General features: G+C 47.2%; 1 protein-coding gene across 3 annotated transcripts; it reads right to left on the minus strand.

Moving 5' to 3' along the window:
* Positions 1-717: 717 nt before the first annotated feature.
* Positions 718-17354, minus strand: TNFRSF6B (TNF receptor superfamily member 6b). Of its 3 annotated transcripts, none has more exons than XM_082226436.1 (5): positions 17221-17354; positions 10435-10597; positions 8233-8608; positions 4575-4787; positions 718-2563 (listed from the first exon to the last, which is right to left on the minus strand). In XM_082226436.1, the coding sequence occupies exons 2-5, from the start codon at positions 10477-10479 to the stop codon at positions 2277-2279; spliced, it is 921 nt and encodes a 306-aa protein (XP_082082562.1). In that variant the 5' UTR covers positions 10480-10597; positions 17221-17354; the 3' UTR covers positions 718-2276. The 3 variants fall into 3 exon arrangements, with proteins under 3 accessions (XP_082082562.1, XP_082082563.1, XP_082082564.1); XM_082226437.1 differs by lacking the exon at positions 17221-17354 and adding an exon at positions 17003-17162; XM_082226438.1 differs by lacking the exon at positions 17221-17354 and adding an exon at positions 16629-16745.
* Positions 17355-17636: the final 282 nt, after the last annotated feature.

Genomic DNA, 17636 nt, shown 5'->3' on the forward strand with positions numbered 1-17636 from the left:
GCAAAATGTGCCTTGGCATAAAATCATTGGCACTTTCCACGCTGGGACCAGCAAGAACACCATTCTTTTAACTCACCGAGACTTTTAACAATCTGAGATTCCAGTCTATCTGGAATCTCCTGCACTAGTCAAAAGGAGGAAATGCACACAATTCATTCTGTGTCCTGTGGTTTATAAACAATGGAGATTGCATTTGTGTGGCTGCCCTTGTTATGCTGGGATACGACAGGAGTCCACTATCTGCATTTTCCAGAAACAACAGGAGGCATTTTTGCTCCAAGGGGCTTTCCCAGCTGGTGAAGTGGGTCATTGTAACGAGTGTCCACTTCTTAGGGTTTTAGTTTTGTTTTAAACGTATTAGCTCTTTTATGTTTTTAATTGTCTCTGTCATACATTGTGTTGAGACCTTTATCTAGGAGGAATTAATAAATCAATAATACTGTAATTATTATCCAAGGCAGCAAACTTTACTCTCAAGGGAAGTTCCTGTTTCCTTCTCTTAACTTGCCTTACCAACCCATGTGCTAAGAAAACCTTAGAATTTCCACAACCAGACAGGCATTCTTGCAGTAAATTCCAAACAATGCCACGTGGAAATCACCATTCTACTTTTGCAAAGCACTTGGCTCAATATGCTACTTTTGCCGGTCACGTTTAATCCACTGAGGCTCCGCAATGGAGCAGAGCAGAAAAGCAAGAATCAAACCACATGAGAGATGGGATAAAAATGCCCACAACTTTTATTGCTTACAGCTAACAGATTGGTGTGACACACAAGGCAAGCATTCAGATCCAAGAGCCACTACCTGGGGCAGGCTGGACCTGGAAGCACCAACCCAGGACCATTTAAGGGAGTCCTTACCTCCACAATCCATTCATGCATTCATCACCTTTATATACCAAGGAGCTCAAGGTGGCGTACATCGTTCTCGCCTTCCCTTCTTATCTTCACGACAACCCTGTGAAGTACTGTAGGTTAGGCGGAGAGACAGGGACTGGTCGAAGGTCACTCAGTGAGCTTAATGGCAGAGTAGGGATTCGAACCCAGATCTTAGTCTAGCACTCTAACCGCTAGGCCACACTGGCTGTCAATCTGGACCCAGGCCTCCAGAGCCTTTTCGACCACTTGAAATGAAATTACAATGGATTTTTTTTTTAAAAAAAAAGATTAAAATTACGGTGTTAAGAATATTAAAAAGAGGATCTGCTGGATCAGTGACCCATCTAGTCCAACATTCTACTCTCACAGTGCCCCCACCCCAGATCCACAATCAGGATTCGAACACAAGATCCCTCTCCCCACCTGTGGTTTCCAGCAAATGGAATAAAGCTTTGGAAAATGATGCTGGATTTTAAAATATGTTGGATGTACTCTCATCCCGAGGTCATGTTGAACTTCCTGAGAATTTCAGCTGTTGTTTGAAGAACCAGCGCCCAGCGCTTTGGGCTCTTCCCTGGGTGGGAACAATTCCTGGGCCCCATGCCAGGGTAACGCTTTCAACTAATTTTGACTTGTGAAAGTTTGTCTGCATAGACTGTTCCTTGTTTCTCCCTTCCCCATGTTTCATTCATGTGGAACATGCTGTTGATATATCTGGCAATATTAGGCTTATATATTTTAGAAACTTAAACGCACGCACTGGCCTTCCAAACAGATTTAGCCTCTTGATAATCCTGTCTGGTCACCAACCTCTTTTTTTGTTGGGGCAGTATAAAAACGCTAACAACTAAGAAAACCAGAGTTATGAATGGCAAGATAAATTAAAATATAAAAAAACAATATGCAAGTGTAACCAATCCAACATAAACCATCTCTTCCCCTGGAACAAATGGGCTGCAGTTATAGGATTGTGGAAAGGATAAATCAGTTATTATTGATATATTTATGCTTGTTTTGCGTCTTCTGTTTGGGTGGCAGGGGAGAATAAGTAGCACATTTTTAAAAAAACACCCTAATACTGAGTTAAATGCTTTTAAAAAAACCAATTCCTTGGAAGTTCAGGACCCCCAGGGTGCACGATTTCATCAGGGAATACATTGCAGGAATACATCAGGGAATACATTTTCCCTGCTTGAGGGGAAATCAGACTCGTTAAAAATTGTGTCCATTAATTTTTGCTTCTTTTCAAAGAGGGGAATTTTTTTTAATAAACAAAGCCCAAGGGAAGACAATGTCCTCTTAGATAAAGTCCCAGTCGCAGACCAAAATGGTACTGGTTATTTTTCTCAGAGGCGCTTGTGCATATACTTTTTATAACTTGAACCCACGTCCAATCTCATGAGCTCAAGAAATGCTTTTGGATCTTCTTTTGTATATTCTGCAATTTCATGTGATCCAGCGCTTTCCAGAGCTTCTGCACCACGACCTGTTGCCCCAGAGTGTCCTTGAGCTGGATGAGGAAGGCATGGAGTTCCACCTGGAGCACTAATGGGCTCTTCTCATCGCAACCTGCAGCAGGTGCACTTCCGTTGATTCTGTGAAGCAGTCTCTCCAGCCGTCTCTGCGATCCGACTTGGTAAGGCACAAAGTCTATTATGGCGTCTTGACAATCACTCCCGATTCCTGGAGAAGGCAGGGCGGGGAACAAAACAGGTCTCGGTATTAGGTGGTGTGAATAAGGCCTCTAGTGCCAGGCTCATATTACAGTGGGTGGGTGGCGCTGTGGTCTAAACCACAGAGCCTAGGAGTTGCCGATCAGAAGGTCGACGGTTCGAATCCCCACGATGGGGTGAGCTCCCGTTGCTTGGTCCCAGCTCCTGCCAACCTAGCAGTTCGAAAGCACGTCAAAGTGCAAGTAGATAAATAGGTACCGCTCCAGCAGGAAGGTAAACGGCGTTTCCGTGCGCTGCTCTGGTTTGCCAGAAGCGGCTTAGTCATGCTGGCCACATGACCTGGAAGCTGTACGCCAGCTCCCTCAGCCAAGAAAGCGAGATGAGCGCCGCAACCCCAGAGTCGGGCACGACTGGACCTTATGGTCAGGGGTCCCTTTACCTTTTACTATTCAGTAGACTTCTACATGTTGTTTTAGGCACCTGATAAGCCATGCTTCAATCCAAAAAGGGATTTGTGGAGCAGGTTACAAGGGCAGAAAATAGAATCCACTGGCAACTCAATAGACCAGCATTAGAGTGATGTTTTTGAAATTTCCAGGCTCTCTGACCCAGCTTTAAAGTGTTGCGTATGAAACTTGCCATGACTACTGCAATGCATAGCTGCCAACTTTCAGATTTGAAAATAAGGGATCAGCAGCCTCGGAAATAAGGGATCAGCAGCTTCGCCTGTCCTGGGGACAGTCTTTGGGATATCTAACAATCCAGGGAAGCAGCGGGAAACGGTGCTGGAATAAGGGAATTTCCCGCAAAAAAGGGAAGGTTGACAGCTATGCTGCAATGTGCTCTATGTGCATGACTCAGAAACTACAGCAGACCCAGAACGGGGCTGCCACACACCATACGTTACAGCAGTCATGGAGTATTCTGGGAACTGCAGTTCGTTAAGGGTGCTGACTTCACAGAGCTACAGTTCTCAGCACCCTTAGCAAACTACGGTTCCCAGGATTCTCAATGATTATTTAAGTGGAATAAGAGTGCTCTAAAAGCATGGGGTGGACGGACCATAAGCCGGCAAGAGTGGGAGTTCTGGAAAGGGCACAAAAGAACTCCTAAATTACAGGGCCCAGGATTTTGCTGAAGGTAAGTCACAACCTCAGATATGCAGATGACACAACCTTGATGGCAGAAAGTGAAGAGGAATTAAAGAACCTTTTAATGAGGGTGAAAGAGGAGAGCGCAAAATATGGTCTGAAGCTCAACATCAAAAAAACGAAGATCATGGCCACTGGGCCCATCACCTCCTGGCAAATAGATGGGGAAGAAATGGAGGCAGTGAGAGATTTTACTTTCTTGGGCTCCATGATCAGTGCAGATGGTGACAGCAGTCACGAAATTAAAAGACGCCTGCTCCTTGGGAGAAAGGCGATGGCAAGCCTAGACAACATCTTAAAAAGCAGAGACATCACCTTGCCAACAAAGGTCCGTATAGTAAAAGCCATGGTTTTCCCAGTAGTGATGTATGGAAGTGAGAGCTGGACCATAAAGAAGGCTGATCGCCGAAGAATTGATGCTTTTGAATTATGGTGCTGGAGGAGACTCTTGAGAGTCCCATGGACTGCAAGAAGATCAAACCTCTCCATTCTGAAGGAAATCAGCCCTGAGTGCTCACTGGAAGGACAGATCGTGAAGCTGAGGCTCCAATACTTTGGCCACCTCATGAGAAGAGAGGACTCCCTGGAAAAGACCCTGATGTTGGGAAAGATGGAGGGCACAAGGAGAAGGGGACGACAGAGAATGAGATGGTTGGATGGTGTTCTTGAAGCTACTAGCATGAGTTTGATCAAACTGCGGGAGGCAGTGGAGGACAGAAGTGCCTGGTGTGCTCTGGTCCATGGGGTCACGAAGAGTCGGACACAACTAAACGACTAAACAACAACAACAACAACAAAAGTCACAAGTGCTTGATGTCCATTTGAAATGGGCGGGGGGGGGGGTAACTGTGCTTCCATGGAGCTTCTCACCTGGTGCTTCATCTGCTTTGTCCTTGGTGCTGTTGGCTTTGCTCATCTTGCAAGCGGTGCAGAAGGTGTCATGGAACTGGTTCCCAGGGACGTTGACCGCCAGGCCTTGCTTAGAACAGTCCCGGTGAGGTTGGCACACCTCAGTGCTGGAAACAGAGTCGGAAAAGGTCCCCTGAGGACACGGGATACATGTAGTGTCCTCCTGCGGGTTGCCTGTAAGATGCAGCCATGGCAAAAGAAGAAGAAGCTGTGAGCAAGCACTGCATGCAAATTCCGAATGGAGCTGGGCATTGTCTAAGAACAGTGGCTCCCAAATGTCTTACCCCCCCCCCGTAGCACTTAAAAAATTGCTGAGGTTCTTGTAGGACCACTTGGTACTGGGGTTCTCTAAGGGTGTGGCAGGAGAGGATGGCAAGTGTATTGGGAAAATTCAAGGACAATCAAACATTTAAACATTTCAGCGTAGTATAGCATATTATCAGTGTATCTATTATTTGCAGAATATGATCACTGCAGATGGTGACAGCAGTCACGAAATTAAAAGACGCCTGCTTCTTGGGAGAAAAGCAATGACAAACCTAGACAGCATCTTAAAAAGCAGAGACATCACCTTGCCAACAAAGGTCCGTATAGTTACAGCTATGGTTTTCCCAGATGTATGGAAGTGAGAGCTGGAACATAAAGAAGGCTGATTGCCAAAGAATTGAATTATGCCAAAGAATTTTGAATTATGGTGCTGGAGGAGACTCTTGAGAGTCCCGTGGACTGCAAGAAGATCAAACCACACACATGGGTCCACAAGGTTTCATTTCCTCCCACCATTTCTACACGTAAAGCTAAGGTGAACCCGTGTAACTTATGGACTTCACTTTTGTGTGTTCCCCAGTGGCCGCAGTTGTTGCGACCAAAACAAAAGTGGTCTTAAACTTCACAACTGGAGGAGTTAATTGAAGAAAATCCACTACGCTAGCCTGATTCAGTAAAAGGCAGAATTCTAAGTCAGGTATAGGTTGCCACAAAGTATGTTAATAATATAACTTGTTCAAAGTCCAAAATCCAGTTTATTACAGAACATATAGAAAAGAAACTCAGCAAAACACCACTGAACCACAAAACTTCTCTGAACTGAGTCCACCCATTGAGCACACCCAGTCCAACGCAGAGACAAAGGCCTCATCCAGACTTGTGACTTGATACCATCTCCCATTGGGCAGAACAGAGGACTTGAGCCATGTGGTCTATGACCAGAACTGTACTCCAGAAAACATAGATGTTTGCTAGAGGCACTGGTGAGAGGAAGGCAAATGAATAAGGGCTGGCAGACTGATGTTGCAATGCAGGGAGAATTTCTGGCCGGTATGCTTGCTTCTGCACCTCCATAAATAATAAATAATAAATAACAAATAACAAATAACAAATATTTATTATTTATACCCCACCCATCTGGATGGGCTTTCCCAGACACTCTGGGCAGCTTCCAACAAAATACTAAAATACAGTAATGCATCAAACATTAAAAGCTTCCCTAAACAGGTGGCACACATCTGGTTTCAAACCCATGCAAAGCCCTGATGGCAACTGTCTATTTTGCAGAGCCTTGCCAGAATTCCCCACTGTTCATGGAGTACAGAGCGTCACATTTTATCAGTCATAATTCCCCCTGCAAAGCCATTTCAGTGAGAACCAAGGACGAGGGGAGATGAGCTGTCCTTGAAAGCTGAGACCAGCCCTGTGTTTATGAAAGCCAGGCTGCCTTTCCAAGATATGCAACTTTTGCCTTCGCTGAAATATGATGCCAGGGGATCCCCCTGTCTAAGAAAGAAAAGAGAAAGCAGAACAGCGCTGGTCTCCTGCCAAGTCACTTGGTGATCCAGCGACAGACATGACCTCAGGCACCACTTAGATCATGGCCGGGGCACTTGCTGTTAGGAATGCAGAGAGCTCCGCCTGGGATGGGAACCTGTTTGGAACGCAGCCTCAGCCCTGCAAAACCAAAAGCAGCTGGAAGAGGGGACTTTGAGCACACTCACATTTCTCCCTCCCTACAGAGTAATCGCAGCACATGTAAGGACGTAAGAATAGCTTGCTGGATCAGGTCAATGGCCCATTTAGTCCAGCATCTTGTTCTCAACCAGATGCCCCTTATGGGAAGTCCAAAAGCAGGATCTGACCACAAGAGCCCTCTTGCCTCCTGCAGCTTCCAGCCACTGCCCAACTCTCTCCCATCCTGTTTCAAAAGCCAAGAATAGAGTGTGCTCTTTATGCTAGGAGGGGAATCCCAGCATCGCCCTACGATTCAGTAGGCGCCACGGCTCAAAACGAGCCTCGTTAGACTGTAGCAAGACGGGCTGCGCCAACCAGGTTGGCAAAGGTGTTTCTACAGCTGCGCCCTGAAGGAAAAGGCAACGCCAACAAGTTGTTGTTCCTCCGGAAGAGATGCAAGTTTAAGAATGTTATAACATCACACTGCAAAACTAAGCTGGAAACCAAGCTTTATATATATGTAAATATGATTTATTTACACATATTAAAATTGGAAGCTTTGAATGGGGAGAGATTTCACAGCAGTCACATCTCAGAAGAAGCCCGTTCTTCACAGCAGCCTAGTTGGATTCCCAGACATCTGGGTGCCACAATACAGTGGTACCTCGGGTTAAGATCTTAATTCGTTCTGGAGGTCCGTTCTTAACCTGAAACTGTTCTTAACCTGAAGCACCACTTTAGCTAATGGGGCCTCCCGCTGCCGCCACCACGCGATTTCTGTTCTCATCCTGAAGCAAAGTTCTTAACCCGAGGTACTATTTCTGGGTTAGCGGAGTGTAACCCGAAGCGCCTGTAACCTGAAGTGTCTGTAACCTCAAGCGCCTGTAACCTGAAGAGCCTGTAACCTGAAGCGCCTGTAACCTGAAGCGTCTGTAACCCGAGGTACCACTGTATATGAAAGGTATTGACAAGCTGGCATGTGTGCAGAAGCAGGCAACCAGGATGAACAAGGCTCTGGAAACAGAGGAACAGTTGAAGGAGCTGGGTATGTTTAGCCTGAAAAAGAGCAGACTGAGAGGTGATACGGTAGTCATCTTCAGATGTCTGAAGAGGGATGTGAGATGTCTGTCACATGGAAGAGAGAGCAAGCTTGTTTTCCGCTGATCCGGAGGGTAGGACTCTAACCAATGGACTCAAATGACAAGAAAGGAGATTCTGACTAACCATCAGGAAGAACTTTCTGATGAGAAGGGTTCTTCCAACAGCGGAATGGACTCACTCAGAAGGTGGACTCTCCCTGAGTGGATGCTTTTAAGCAGATGTTGGATGGCCATCTGTCAGGGATGCTTTAGGTGAGTCCTGCATTTCATGGGGTTGGACTAAATCAGGCATAGGCAAACTCGGCCCTCCAGATGTTTTTGGACTACAGCTCCCATCATCCACAGCTAACAGGACCAGCAGTCAGGGATGATGGGAATTGTAGTCCCAAAACATCTGGAGGGCCAAGTTTGCCTATGCCTGGACTAGATGATCCTGGTGAGCCCCTTCCAACTCTACAATTCTATGATTCTAACCTCTGTGATTTACCAGGGACAGCCAGCCCAAACCGAGGGCTGTCCCCAGTAGAGCGGTGCCTGTTGGGTTCAAGAGTGAGGGTGCCGCTTGCAATACGTACCAAGCTGAGCAACTCCGGTTCCCAAGGGGCAGCTGGAGTGCTTTATGCAGAAATCCAAATCCGAGTGGTAGCCCGCCTTGCACTGGCACGCCCGGTTGTGTGTGCCGTTGCACGGCCGCACCTCTTCTTCCAGGCTGTTGCAGAAGACGTTGCAGTACAGGCACTTCTTGAGGTAGTTCCAGTATTGCGTGTAGTGGAGAGCGGGGCAGGGCTGGCAAACGGTGTCCTTATCATTGGTGCACTCTTCAGCCACGTACGTCCCCGGCGGGCACTGCTTGCACACAAACACCTCATTGGTCCGGCGATCTCGCCTGCTGTAGGTGGGGTAGCTGCCGGAACATGGGGGGGCCAAGAGCAGGATGTAGAGCACCACCCACTAGAAGGCAAAGGGAGAGAGCACAAGTGAGCTGGATGCAGCAACTGTGTTCCTTTCCCAGTAACTGTCCTTGGCAAAGGTTTCTGCCATTGGGTGAGATTTCTAACATTTTGCTAGTATCCTCGTGGTCAGATCCTGCTTGAGGAGTTTTCTCCCAAGTATCTGGTTGGCCACTGTGAGAATGGGACGCAGGATTAGATGGGCCACTGGCCTGACCCACCAGTCTCTTCTGAAAAAGGGTAAAGGACCCCTGACAGTTACTGTATTTTTCGCTCTATAAGACGCACCAGACCACAAGACGCACCTAGTTTTTGGAGGAGGAAAACAAAGGGGAAAAAATTCTGAATCTCAGAAGCCAGAACAGCAAGAAGGATCGCTGTGCAGTGAAAGCAGCAATCCCTCTTGCTGTTCTGGCTTCTGGGATAGCTGCGCAGCCTGCATTCGCTCCATAAGACGCACACACATTTCCCCTTACTTTTTAGGAGGGAAAAAGTGAGTCTTATAGAGCAAAAAATATGGTAAGTCCAGTCGCGGACAACTCTGGGGTTGTGGTGCTCATCTCACTTTGTAGGCCAAGGGAACCGACGTTTGTCCACAGACAGTTTTTCCGGGTCATGTGGCCAGCATGACTAAGCCGCTTCTAAGCGCATGGAAACACCGTTTACCTTCCCGCCAGAGCGGTACCTATTTATCTACTTGCGCTTTGACGTGCTTTTGAACTGCTAGGTTGGCAGGAGCTGGGACTGAGCAATGGGAGCTCACCCCATCGCGGGGATTCGAACCGCCGACCTTCTGATCGGCAAGCCCTAGGCTCAGTGGTTTAGACCACAGTGCCACCCACACTTCTTAGGTTCCTATAAAGGGAAGCTTTTAATGTTTAACAGACTACTGTATTTTAATATTTTGTTGGATGCCGCCCAGAGTGGCTGGGGAAACCCAGCCAGATGGGTGGGGTATTATTATTATTATTATTATTATTATTATTAGCATAAGAAGGCCAGTCCACCACCCTCTTTTCCACATGCCTCTGGGAAGCCCACAAGCGTGGCATGAGCACAAAAGTCTTCTTCTACTGTTCATCCCCACCTCTGTGACCAAAAAGCCAGTGCAGGCTCCAAGTCCTCCTTCCCCTGCAGAGACAACAGCCCTGAGAATAGGAACAGGCTGCCTTTCCCTAAAGCAATGCATGCAACCCTCGCTTAGGATATTGAGTCACCTGCCCTCTGCCACCTCCTGTGTTCCCTATTTCTCTTTAACATATGCAAACTCTGCTTGACTTGGCAACATCCCAGTTCAACTGCTTCCAAGAAGTCCATACGACGAGTAGGAAGACAGCCCTCCTTCCTTGCACTTCGCAACCCCCTGCACCCTCCCCAGCAGTCAAAGGCAGGCTGCTTCTGAACATTAGCTGTCATGGCTAATAGGCCTTGATGCCCCAACCCTTGGCCAAGCCATAGAGTCATGAGAGAGAGAAAGAGAGAGAGAGAGAGAGAGAGAGAGAGAGAGAGAGAGAGAGAGAGAGAGAGAGACTTCTTCCATTCTCTCTGCACCAGGGTTTCCCAAACTTGGGTCTCTGGCTGTTGTTGGACTACAACTCCCATCATCCCTAGCTAGCAGGACCAGTGGTCAGGGATGATGGGAGTTGTAGTCCAACAACAGCTGGAGACCCACGTTTGGCAAACCCTGCTCTACACCAAGGGTAGCCAATGTGGTGCCTTCCAGGTGACTACAACTCCCATGTTGGACCCTCCAACTCTACCCTGTTCAAGCGTATTTATGCTTGCAAACCTAGACCTCTGAAAGCAAAAGGGAGCTGGGAACTCTACCTCCGAGAGCGTCCTGAAAGGGTTCCGCTTGCTGTAGAGTTGCATGCTACTTCCGAGAGTCTTGACAGTCCTGCTCGCTCTCTTGGAATCAAGTGGGGTCTGCTGCAGCACGGACTCAGCTTACGGAAAGCGCCCTTCTCTTGTGTTTGCAGATGATGTAGTTCTGGGAAAGAAAAAGCGAAAGGAAACAGAGTGTTAAGAGACCGTAAAGAACACAATGCGCAGGAATGCGGAGGGACGGAATGTTCTGTTCTTTGGAGAGTAGAATGAACCTTCTTAATTTGTCCAATATTGGCTGTTTCCCTTTTGGGGGGGCGGGGAGGAATATACAGGACAGGGGGCTAGTTTTCAGAGCTGCCCTGACCCTTCCTCAAAACCACAGACAGGTGTGAGGATTAGACAAGTGGAGGATCATGTGAAGAGATGGTATCCATGTCTTGTGTTGAGCTGATTGAGTACCTGGAGGGTTGTGTGGTCTGGGAGGGTGAGCTGAGCCCCTGGGAATGTTACTCCCTCATCTCAGGCCTAGTAGCATCCCATCCATCCATCCATCCATCCATCCATCCATCCATCCACAATGTAATTAGTGTCAGGGCTGGATTAACCATTAAGCAAAATAAGCGTGTGCTTAGGGCATCTGGGGAAGGAGGCTGCACCACGTAAATTGCTCAGTTGAGCATTCATTTTCTCAGTTGAAGTATGTTAAAAATCCCAAGAGAACAATGATGCAACAAGGCAAGCTGGGTTGCTCACCTCGACTAAGCATAGAAGCAGATGCGTTACGTCAGGTTAGTTTTGAGGATCTGATCAAAGGCTTTGCAATTAGAAAAAAGTAGAAGAATGCAGAAGGTACATAAAGAATGGAGAATATTTAAAGACTATCTGAAAAATTGTTGTTGTTGTTGTTTAGTCGTGTCCGACTCTTCGTGACCCCCTGGACCAGAGCACGCCAGGCACTTCTGTCCTCCACTGCCTCCCGCAGTTTGATCAAACTCATGCTGGTAGCTTCGAGAACACTGTCCAACCATCTCATCCTCTGTCGTCCCCTTCTCCTTGTGCCCTCCATCTTTCCCAACATCAGGGTCTTTTCCAGGGAGTCCTCTCTTCTCATGAGGTGGCCAAAGTATTGGAGCCTCAGCTTCACGATCTGTCCTTGCAGTGAGCACTCAGGGCTGATTTCCTTAAGAATGGAGAGGTTTGATCTTCTTGCAGTCCATGGGACTCTCAAGAGTCTCCTCCAGCACCATAATTCAAAAGCATCAATTCTTCGGCGATCAGCCTTCTTTATGGTCCAGCTCTCACTTCCATACATCACTACTGGGAAAACCATGGCTTTTACTATACGGACCTTTGTTGGCAAGGTGATGTCTCTGCTTTTTAAGATGTTGTCTAGGTTTGCAAAATTACTGTAACCAAAAAAATCTCCTGGCCGACCTTGAATGATTCTTGCAAAACTAAGGTGATAAATAACAAAGTACTCTTGACAAGAACTGGGAAAGCAAAATTAATAATAAGGTGCTGCATGTAGAATAACGAAATGAGAAATAGGACAACGAGAATAATCAGAATCTAATTTTATTTTAATCTTTTTTCTTCTTCTTCTTTTCTGGTATGAGAATAAGGGTCTAAGATAGCATCTACCTCATGCTCTCAGCATCTCCCTCTTCTTTTCTCCTATGTCCTATCCCTCTTGTTCCACTCTTGTTCCAGACTTATTTATTTTTTATTTTTTACATTGAAGGCACATGAACCAGCTTTTGCTGGAAAAGTAGGGTAGTCCACGCTCATGAGCATCTGGCAAGGATAGTCCTTTTTTATTTTCACATTCTGTACTCCCAATACTTTTAAACTGTTGATTTATGCTGTTAGTCACTTTATATCCCACTGGGTCCTAGGATCCGCTCCATGTTCTTATTCCAAATAAAAGTTTGTTGCTTTAAAAGCACTGGCATAAGTTCTTGAGAAGGAGGTCCAATTTCTAAGTCCAGTGCCCAGACTTTTGGCCACTGAGTAGGCTGGGGAAGAAGTTTTTATCATTTTGTGCTAGCTGATGAAGCTGTCAGGAGTTCAGCCTACACTCGAGTAGGACCCTGGTAGAGACACATGCCCAACTAGCATGTTCCCTCCCTCCCTCGATCGTTCGGGAGCTTCAAAAGCTTTCTTCTGCCCGAACATCACAGCGACCGATGCCAACCGACACCAGCACACTTAGGGATCCGCAGAGTTTGCGCAACTTGCGTGACAGACCTCAGCAACTCAGCATTTTGGCTAATCTACTTGTGGGATGTAAACACAGGAGCAGTCAATGACAACATTCCTAGAGTGTACATGTTAGAACATGGGGAGGGATGTCTGTCCAGCAAGCAGGTAAACTTCCTGGGGACAGACTTCCTCCGCATGTGACCAGATGGGTGTGGCCTCACCTGTGCAGGTAATGAGAAAAGCACAGGGCAGGCAGCCACTCTCTCTCTCTCTATTTACATATAAACACACACAGAGCACTGCAACATGGGTCCCTCTCTCTCTAGCATCAGACAGCAAAGGAAAAGAACAAAGGACAATAGTCCCACTTCAGGGAGCACAGTAACACAAACATCCTGTCTCCGTCACTTCCCACTCTGTGGAGTCAAAACAAACACCATCATGTGACAGACAAAAATCCCATTACTGCAATCATAGATCAGGAATTCTAACAGAAGCCTCAGGCATAGAGACCCTTGCTTAGAGATGCACAAATCTCTGAGATTTCCCAGAGAGCTTGCATTTTGTTCCCAGTATCTGGTAAGAGCAATGGGAGGTGGCACTACTACCAGGAAGGTCTTTAATTGGACCAGACACCCTTATACTGACAACAGCTGTAGTCTCACTTATACTATTTGCTAAATAGATGAACTCATGCACACAGAAGCTGTCGAGACAACTGTTTATCTGCTATTTCTGACAACACATTTGAGGATTTCAGGATTATGGCATGGCTGGGGTTTTTGGGGACTTTCAAGCAACCATCAACTAAGGTAAAGGTAAAGGTAAAGGTACCCCTGCCCGTATGGGCCAGTCTTGACAGACTCTAGGGTTGTGCGCTCATCTCACTCTATAGGCCGGGAGCCAGCGCTGTCCGCAGACACTTCCGGGTCACGTGGCCAGCGTGACAAGCTGCATCTGGCGAGCCAGCGCAGCACACGGAATGCCGTTTACCTTCCCGCTGGTAAGCGGCCCCTATTTATCTACTTGCACCCGGGGGTGCTTTCAAACTGCTAGGTTGGCAGGCGCTGGGACCGAACGACTGGCGCGCACCCCGACGCGGGTATTCGAACCACCAACCATGCGATCAGCAAGTCCTAGGCGCTGAGGTTTTACCCACAGCGCCACCCGCGTCCCTTAACCATCAACTAGTTCCACACAATCCAAACCATCTCTGGTGTGAATCTGTCCACGGCCAGTTCAATTCATTTCCCTCTGAGCTCCCTAGTCTACATCCCCCTGCCCCAAGAAACGTGTAACTTCTTGCTACCTAAGAATTACACCACCTAGCCTTGGATCATAGCCCAATGTCTTATCTTAGAATGAGGTTTCTTTGAAGACAGGTGCATTAAGTAGAAGACGCACAAAGAGACTGGAGCTGACATACGACTCGTACACAATGTTAAATAGGAACCAGCCATCTATCTATCTATCAAGGGACCCAAACCAATGGCTTCAAAGGGGCTTGTGAAGAAGGCGCAGCAGAGACTGTACTTTTTGAGAATACTAAGGAAAAACCATCTTCTGCAGAAACTGCTGCTTGTCTTCTATCACTGTGCCATTGAGAGCGTGCTCACTTATGGCTTATGTGTGTGGTACGGAAGCTGTACTGCCCAGGACAGGATGGGGTTGTGCAGGGTTGTTAAGGCAGCAGAGAGCATTGTTGGCTGCCTACTCTCCACATTAGAGCAGATTTATGCCACAAGGTGCCATAGGAAGGCACTGGACATAGTAAGAGACCCATCGCATCCTGGTCACTGTCTCTTCAAGCTCTTGCCGTCGGGACGGAGATACAGGACGATGAAGACAAGAACGAGTCGTCTTAAGAACAGCTTCTTCTCCAGAGTGATCTCGGCCCTGAATGGGAAGCCCGGACTTTGAAAGTCATCGAATCTCCCTTGCTGTATTATATTGTATTGTTTAATTAGTGTTTTTATGGAGCAGTCAAGTAATTTCGTTGTCCCCGAAGGGGGCAATGACAATAAAGATATTCTTATTCTCTTCTCTCTTCTCTCTCAAATGACAAGAAATGAGGTTCCAATTAAACTTCAGGAAGAACATTCTGACAGTAAGAGCAGCTCAATACCCTCAATAATGTCTACACGGACTGGCAGTGGCTCTTTGCCAGGCAGTCTTCCCATGTCCTACCTAGAGATCCCAAGGAGCTGGCATGCTCTGACCCTCAGCCACAGCCCTTCTCCAAACACATGCTAAGCCAAGCAAGATATAAGATGAAAAGTGTGTATTATGCTTATGTGAAACAAGACACAGACCTCATATCCTAATAGTGCAAGGATCTGGGAAGCATCCAGCCACACAAATCTTTTCAATTAAGAATAAATCTTTACCCAATAAAAGTTTATTACTTAAATAAACTCTGTGGGGATCCCAGAGATCTCTGCTAGGACCAAAAGAATTAAACACAGTAGCCCAACTGAAGTCATCTCAGACACCCTCCAGATGTTTTGGGTTATGACTCCCAACAGCCCCAGCCAGCACAGGGTTAGTAAGAGATATAAAACCAGAGCAGGGTTGCATAATGCGGAAGGCTGGCTTAAGAGAATGAAGAAAACCTCACTCCTTTTGAGCAAAAAGAACATAGTCGCCACAATGGAATACCAAGGCACCTTTTGCAGTGGATTATTATTATTATTATTAATATACCACTTTATATTTTAAAGAAAAAAATCTCAAAGCAGTTTACAACACATTAACACATCAAATAAAACAATCCAAAGAAAATAAATTCAAGCTTCAAGGAAAATATTTCAGATCCTTTCTCTAAGTGACATTTTGCTTTCCCCACATTTATTTCCCCATACTTAATTTATAGAGCTGCCCCACAGCAGAAGTGCTCTAAGAAGCCAGTGTGGTGTAGTGGTTAGAGTGTCAGGCCAGGACCTGGGAGATCAGGGTTCAAATCTGCACTCAGTTATGAAGCTCACTGTGGGTCATTGTAAGGATTAACTGCGGAGTGGTAGGGGGTGAACCATGTACTCTTTGGAGAAAAAGTTGAGATGTGAATGCAATAAATAAGCTCTTCTCCTTATCTGCTTAAGAAAGCTGTAGGGCCCAACCAGACAGAGATGTCAGTCGGCAATCCGGCATCAAGACATCTCCACATGGTTGCAAAATGTGCCTGGGGAATTTCTAACACCGCTATGCATGCAAACACTGCTTTTCTCCCTAGCTTATATACTTCCCAATTTAAATGTATAAAGTTACATGATTAATTTGGGTGGGTAGCTTAAACAGAAAGGCATTTATATCCGTAAGAAAGGATTCTTTCGAAAAAGAGACTTGATGAAGTGGTCAAATCAGCCAATTTGGGTGGATCCACAGCACGCATTGAACACAAATTTGAAGCACTTCTCTCAAAGGATCCTGGAAACTGTAACCTCCCATCACAGAGCTACAATGCCAGCACCCTTAACTACAGTTCTTTGGGGGGAACCATGCGTTGAATGTGCTTTAGAATGCATGTGGATTTGCAGTATTATAGCACTTTAAATAAACCCTATAATATAGTGGAAGAATTCTGCTCAACAAAGAACAGTCTCTTTTGTACACCAGATGAACATTTAACAACAGCCTCATCTGCACACACACACACACACACACACCTGACAAAAACATGTCCTCATGACAGCATCATATGTACACCAGCACAGACACATGCATGTCTCATACCTCCCACCAGACACAGACACACATGCACCAGTCGCACATGAACACACAGGAAATCATCATCTCTGCCAGGAAAACAGCACTGACGACCCCTACGTTGCCTCGGAATGCACATCAGCACAGGCACCGCGCCGAAGAGGCCAATAATAATAATAATAATAACAATTTTATTATTTATGCCCTGCTCATCTGGCTGGGTTCCCCCAGCCACTCTGGGTGGCTTCCAGCACATCTAAAAACATAACAAAACGTCAAACATTAAAAACCTCCTGATACAGGGCTGCCTTCAGATGTCTTCTAAAGGTTGTGTCGGTCTTTATCACCTTGACATCTGATGGGAGGGCGCCACCGCAGAGAAGACCTGGTGATGATGATGATGACCAACTATGTTTATAAGGGTACCCTACGAGAAGAGCCGCTAAAAAGCAACTGTACCAAAATGTGGAAATAATAAATATTCAGGGGCGGCGCCAAACTTTGTCCTCGCTCAGGGCGCAGTAGTACCAAAGTCCGCCCCAGCATCATGTCCATACCTGTATCTGCACACATACCAGACCCAGACCCACATGCAGCCGGCGCGACCACGCGAACCCTCAAGAAAGGGTCATCTCCGCTAGGAAAGCAGCGCAGATGACCCTACCTGAGACACGAATCATCGCCACGCGTTCCCTCGGAAGGCGCATCTCCGCGCGCACTCGGCTTTCTATTCGCGGCAACGCCAGAAGCGCTTCGCCACGGCGCGTAAAGGCGCACGGCGAGGCGCACGCGGGCTGGCGGACCCCGCCGAGCCTGGCGCGCCTCTTCCGCCGCCGGGGCTGACTCGGCCGGCGCCGCGCTCCGCCCCTGCCTGCCCTTTACCTCGGCTCGCTGCGGTTTCGTTGGTGGGCTCGCCTTGGCGCGGCCTTGGCTCCCCGCCGCTTATATGGTGACTCTCCGCCGCTTCTTTCCAGGTGGCTCCACCCCAAGGGAAATCCCCAAACGCGTTTCCAAATTTGCGCGCTTCCTGGAAAAGCGATGAGGACAAATGGGGGGTGATTGGGTTCATAGCTGTCAACTTTTCCCTTTCCTTGCGAGGAATCCTATTCCGAATAAGGGGATTTCCCTTTTAAAGAGGGAAACGTTGACAGCTTCAATTCGGTTCGAGGATCCGAAGCGCAGCGACCCGCTCGAAACAGCGGCAATTGGGTAATCGATCGCCCAAGGGGCAGCTGACGACCCCCTAGAGGGTCGTGTGTGTTTAGGTCCCATTCTGCGGTTTCTTCCGCCGTGGATCT

This window comes from Podarcis vaucheri, assembly GCF_965113315.1.
Source record: "Podarcis vaucheri genome assembly, chromosome: 6".
Lineage (NCBI taxonomy): Eukaryota > Metazoa > Chordata > Lepidosauria > Squamata > Lacertidae > Podarcis > Podarcis vaucheri.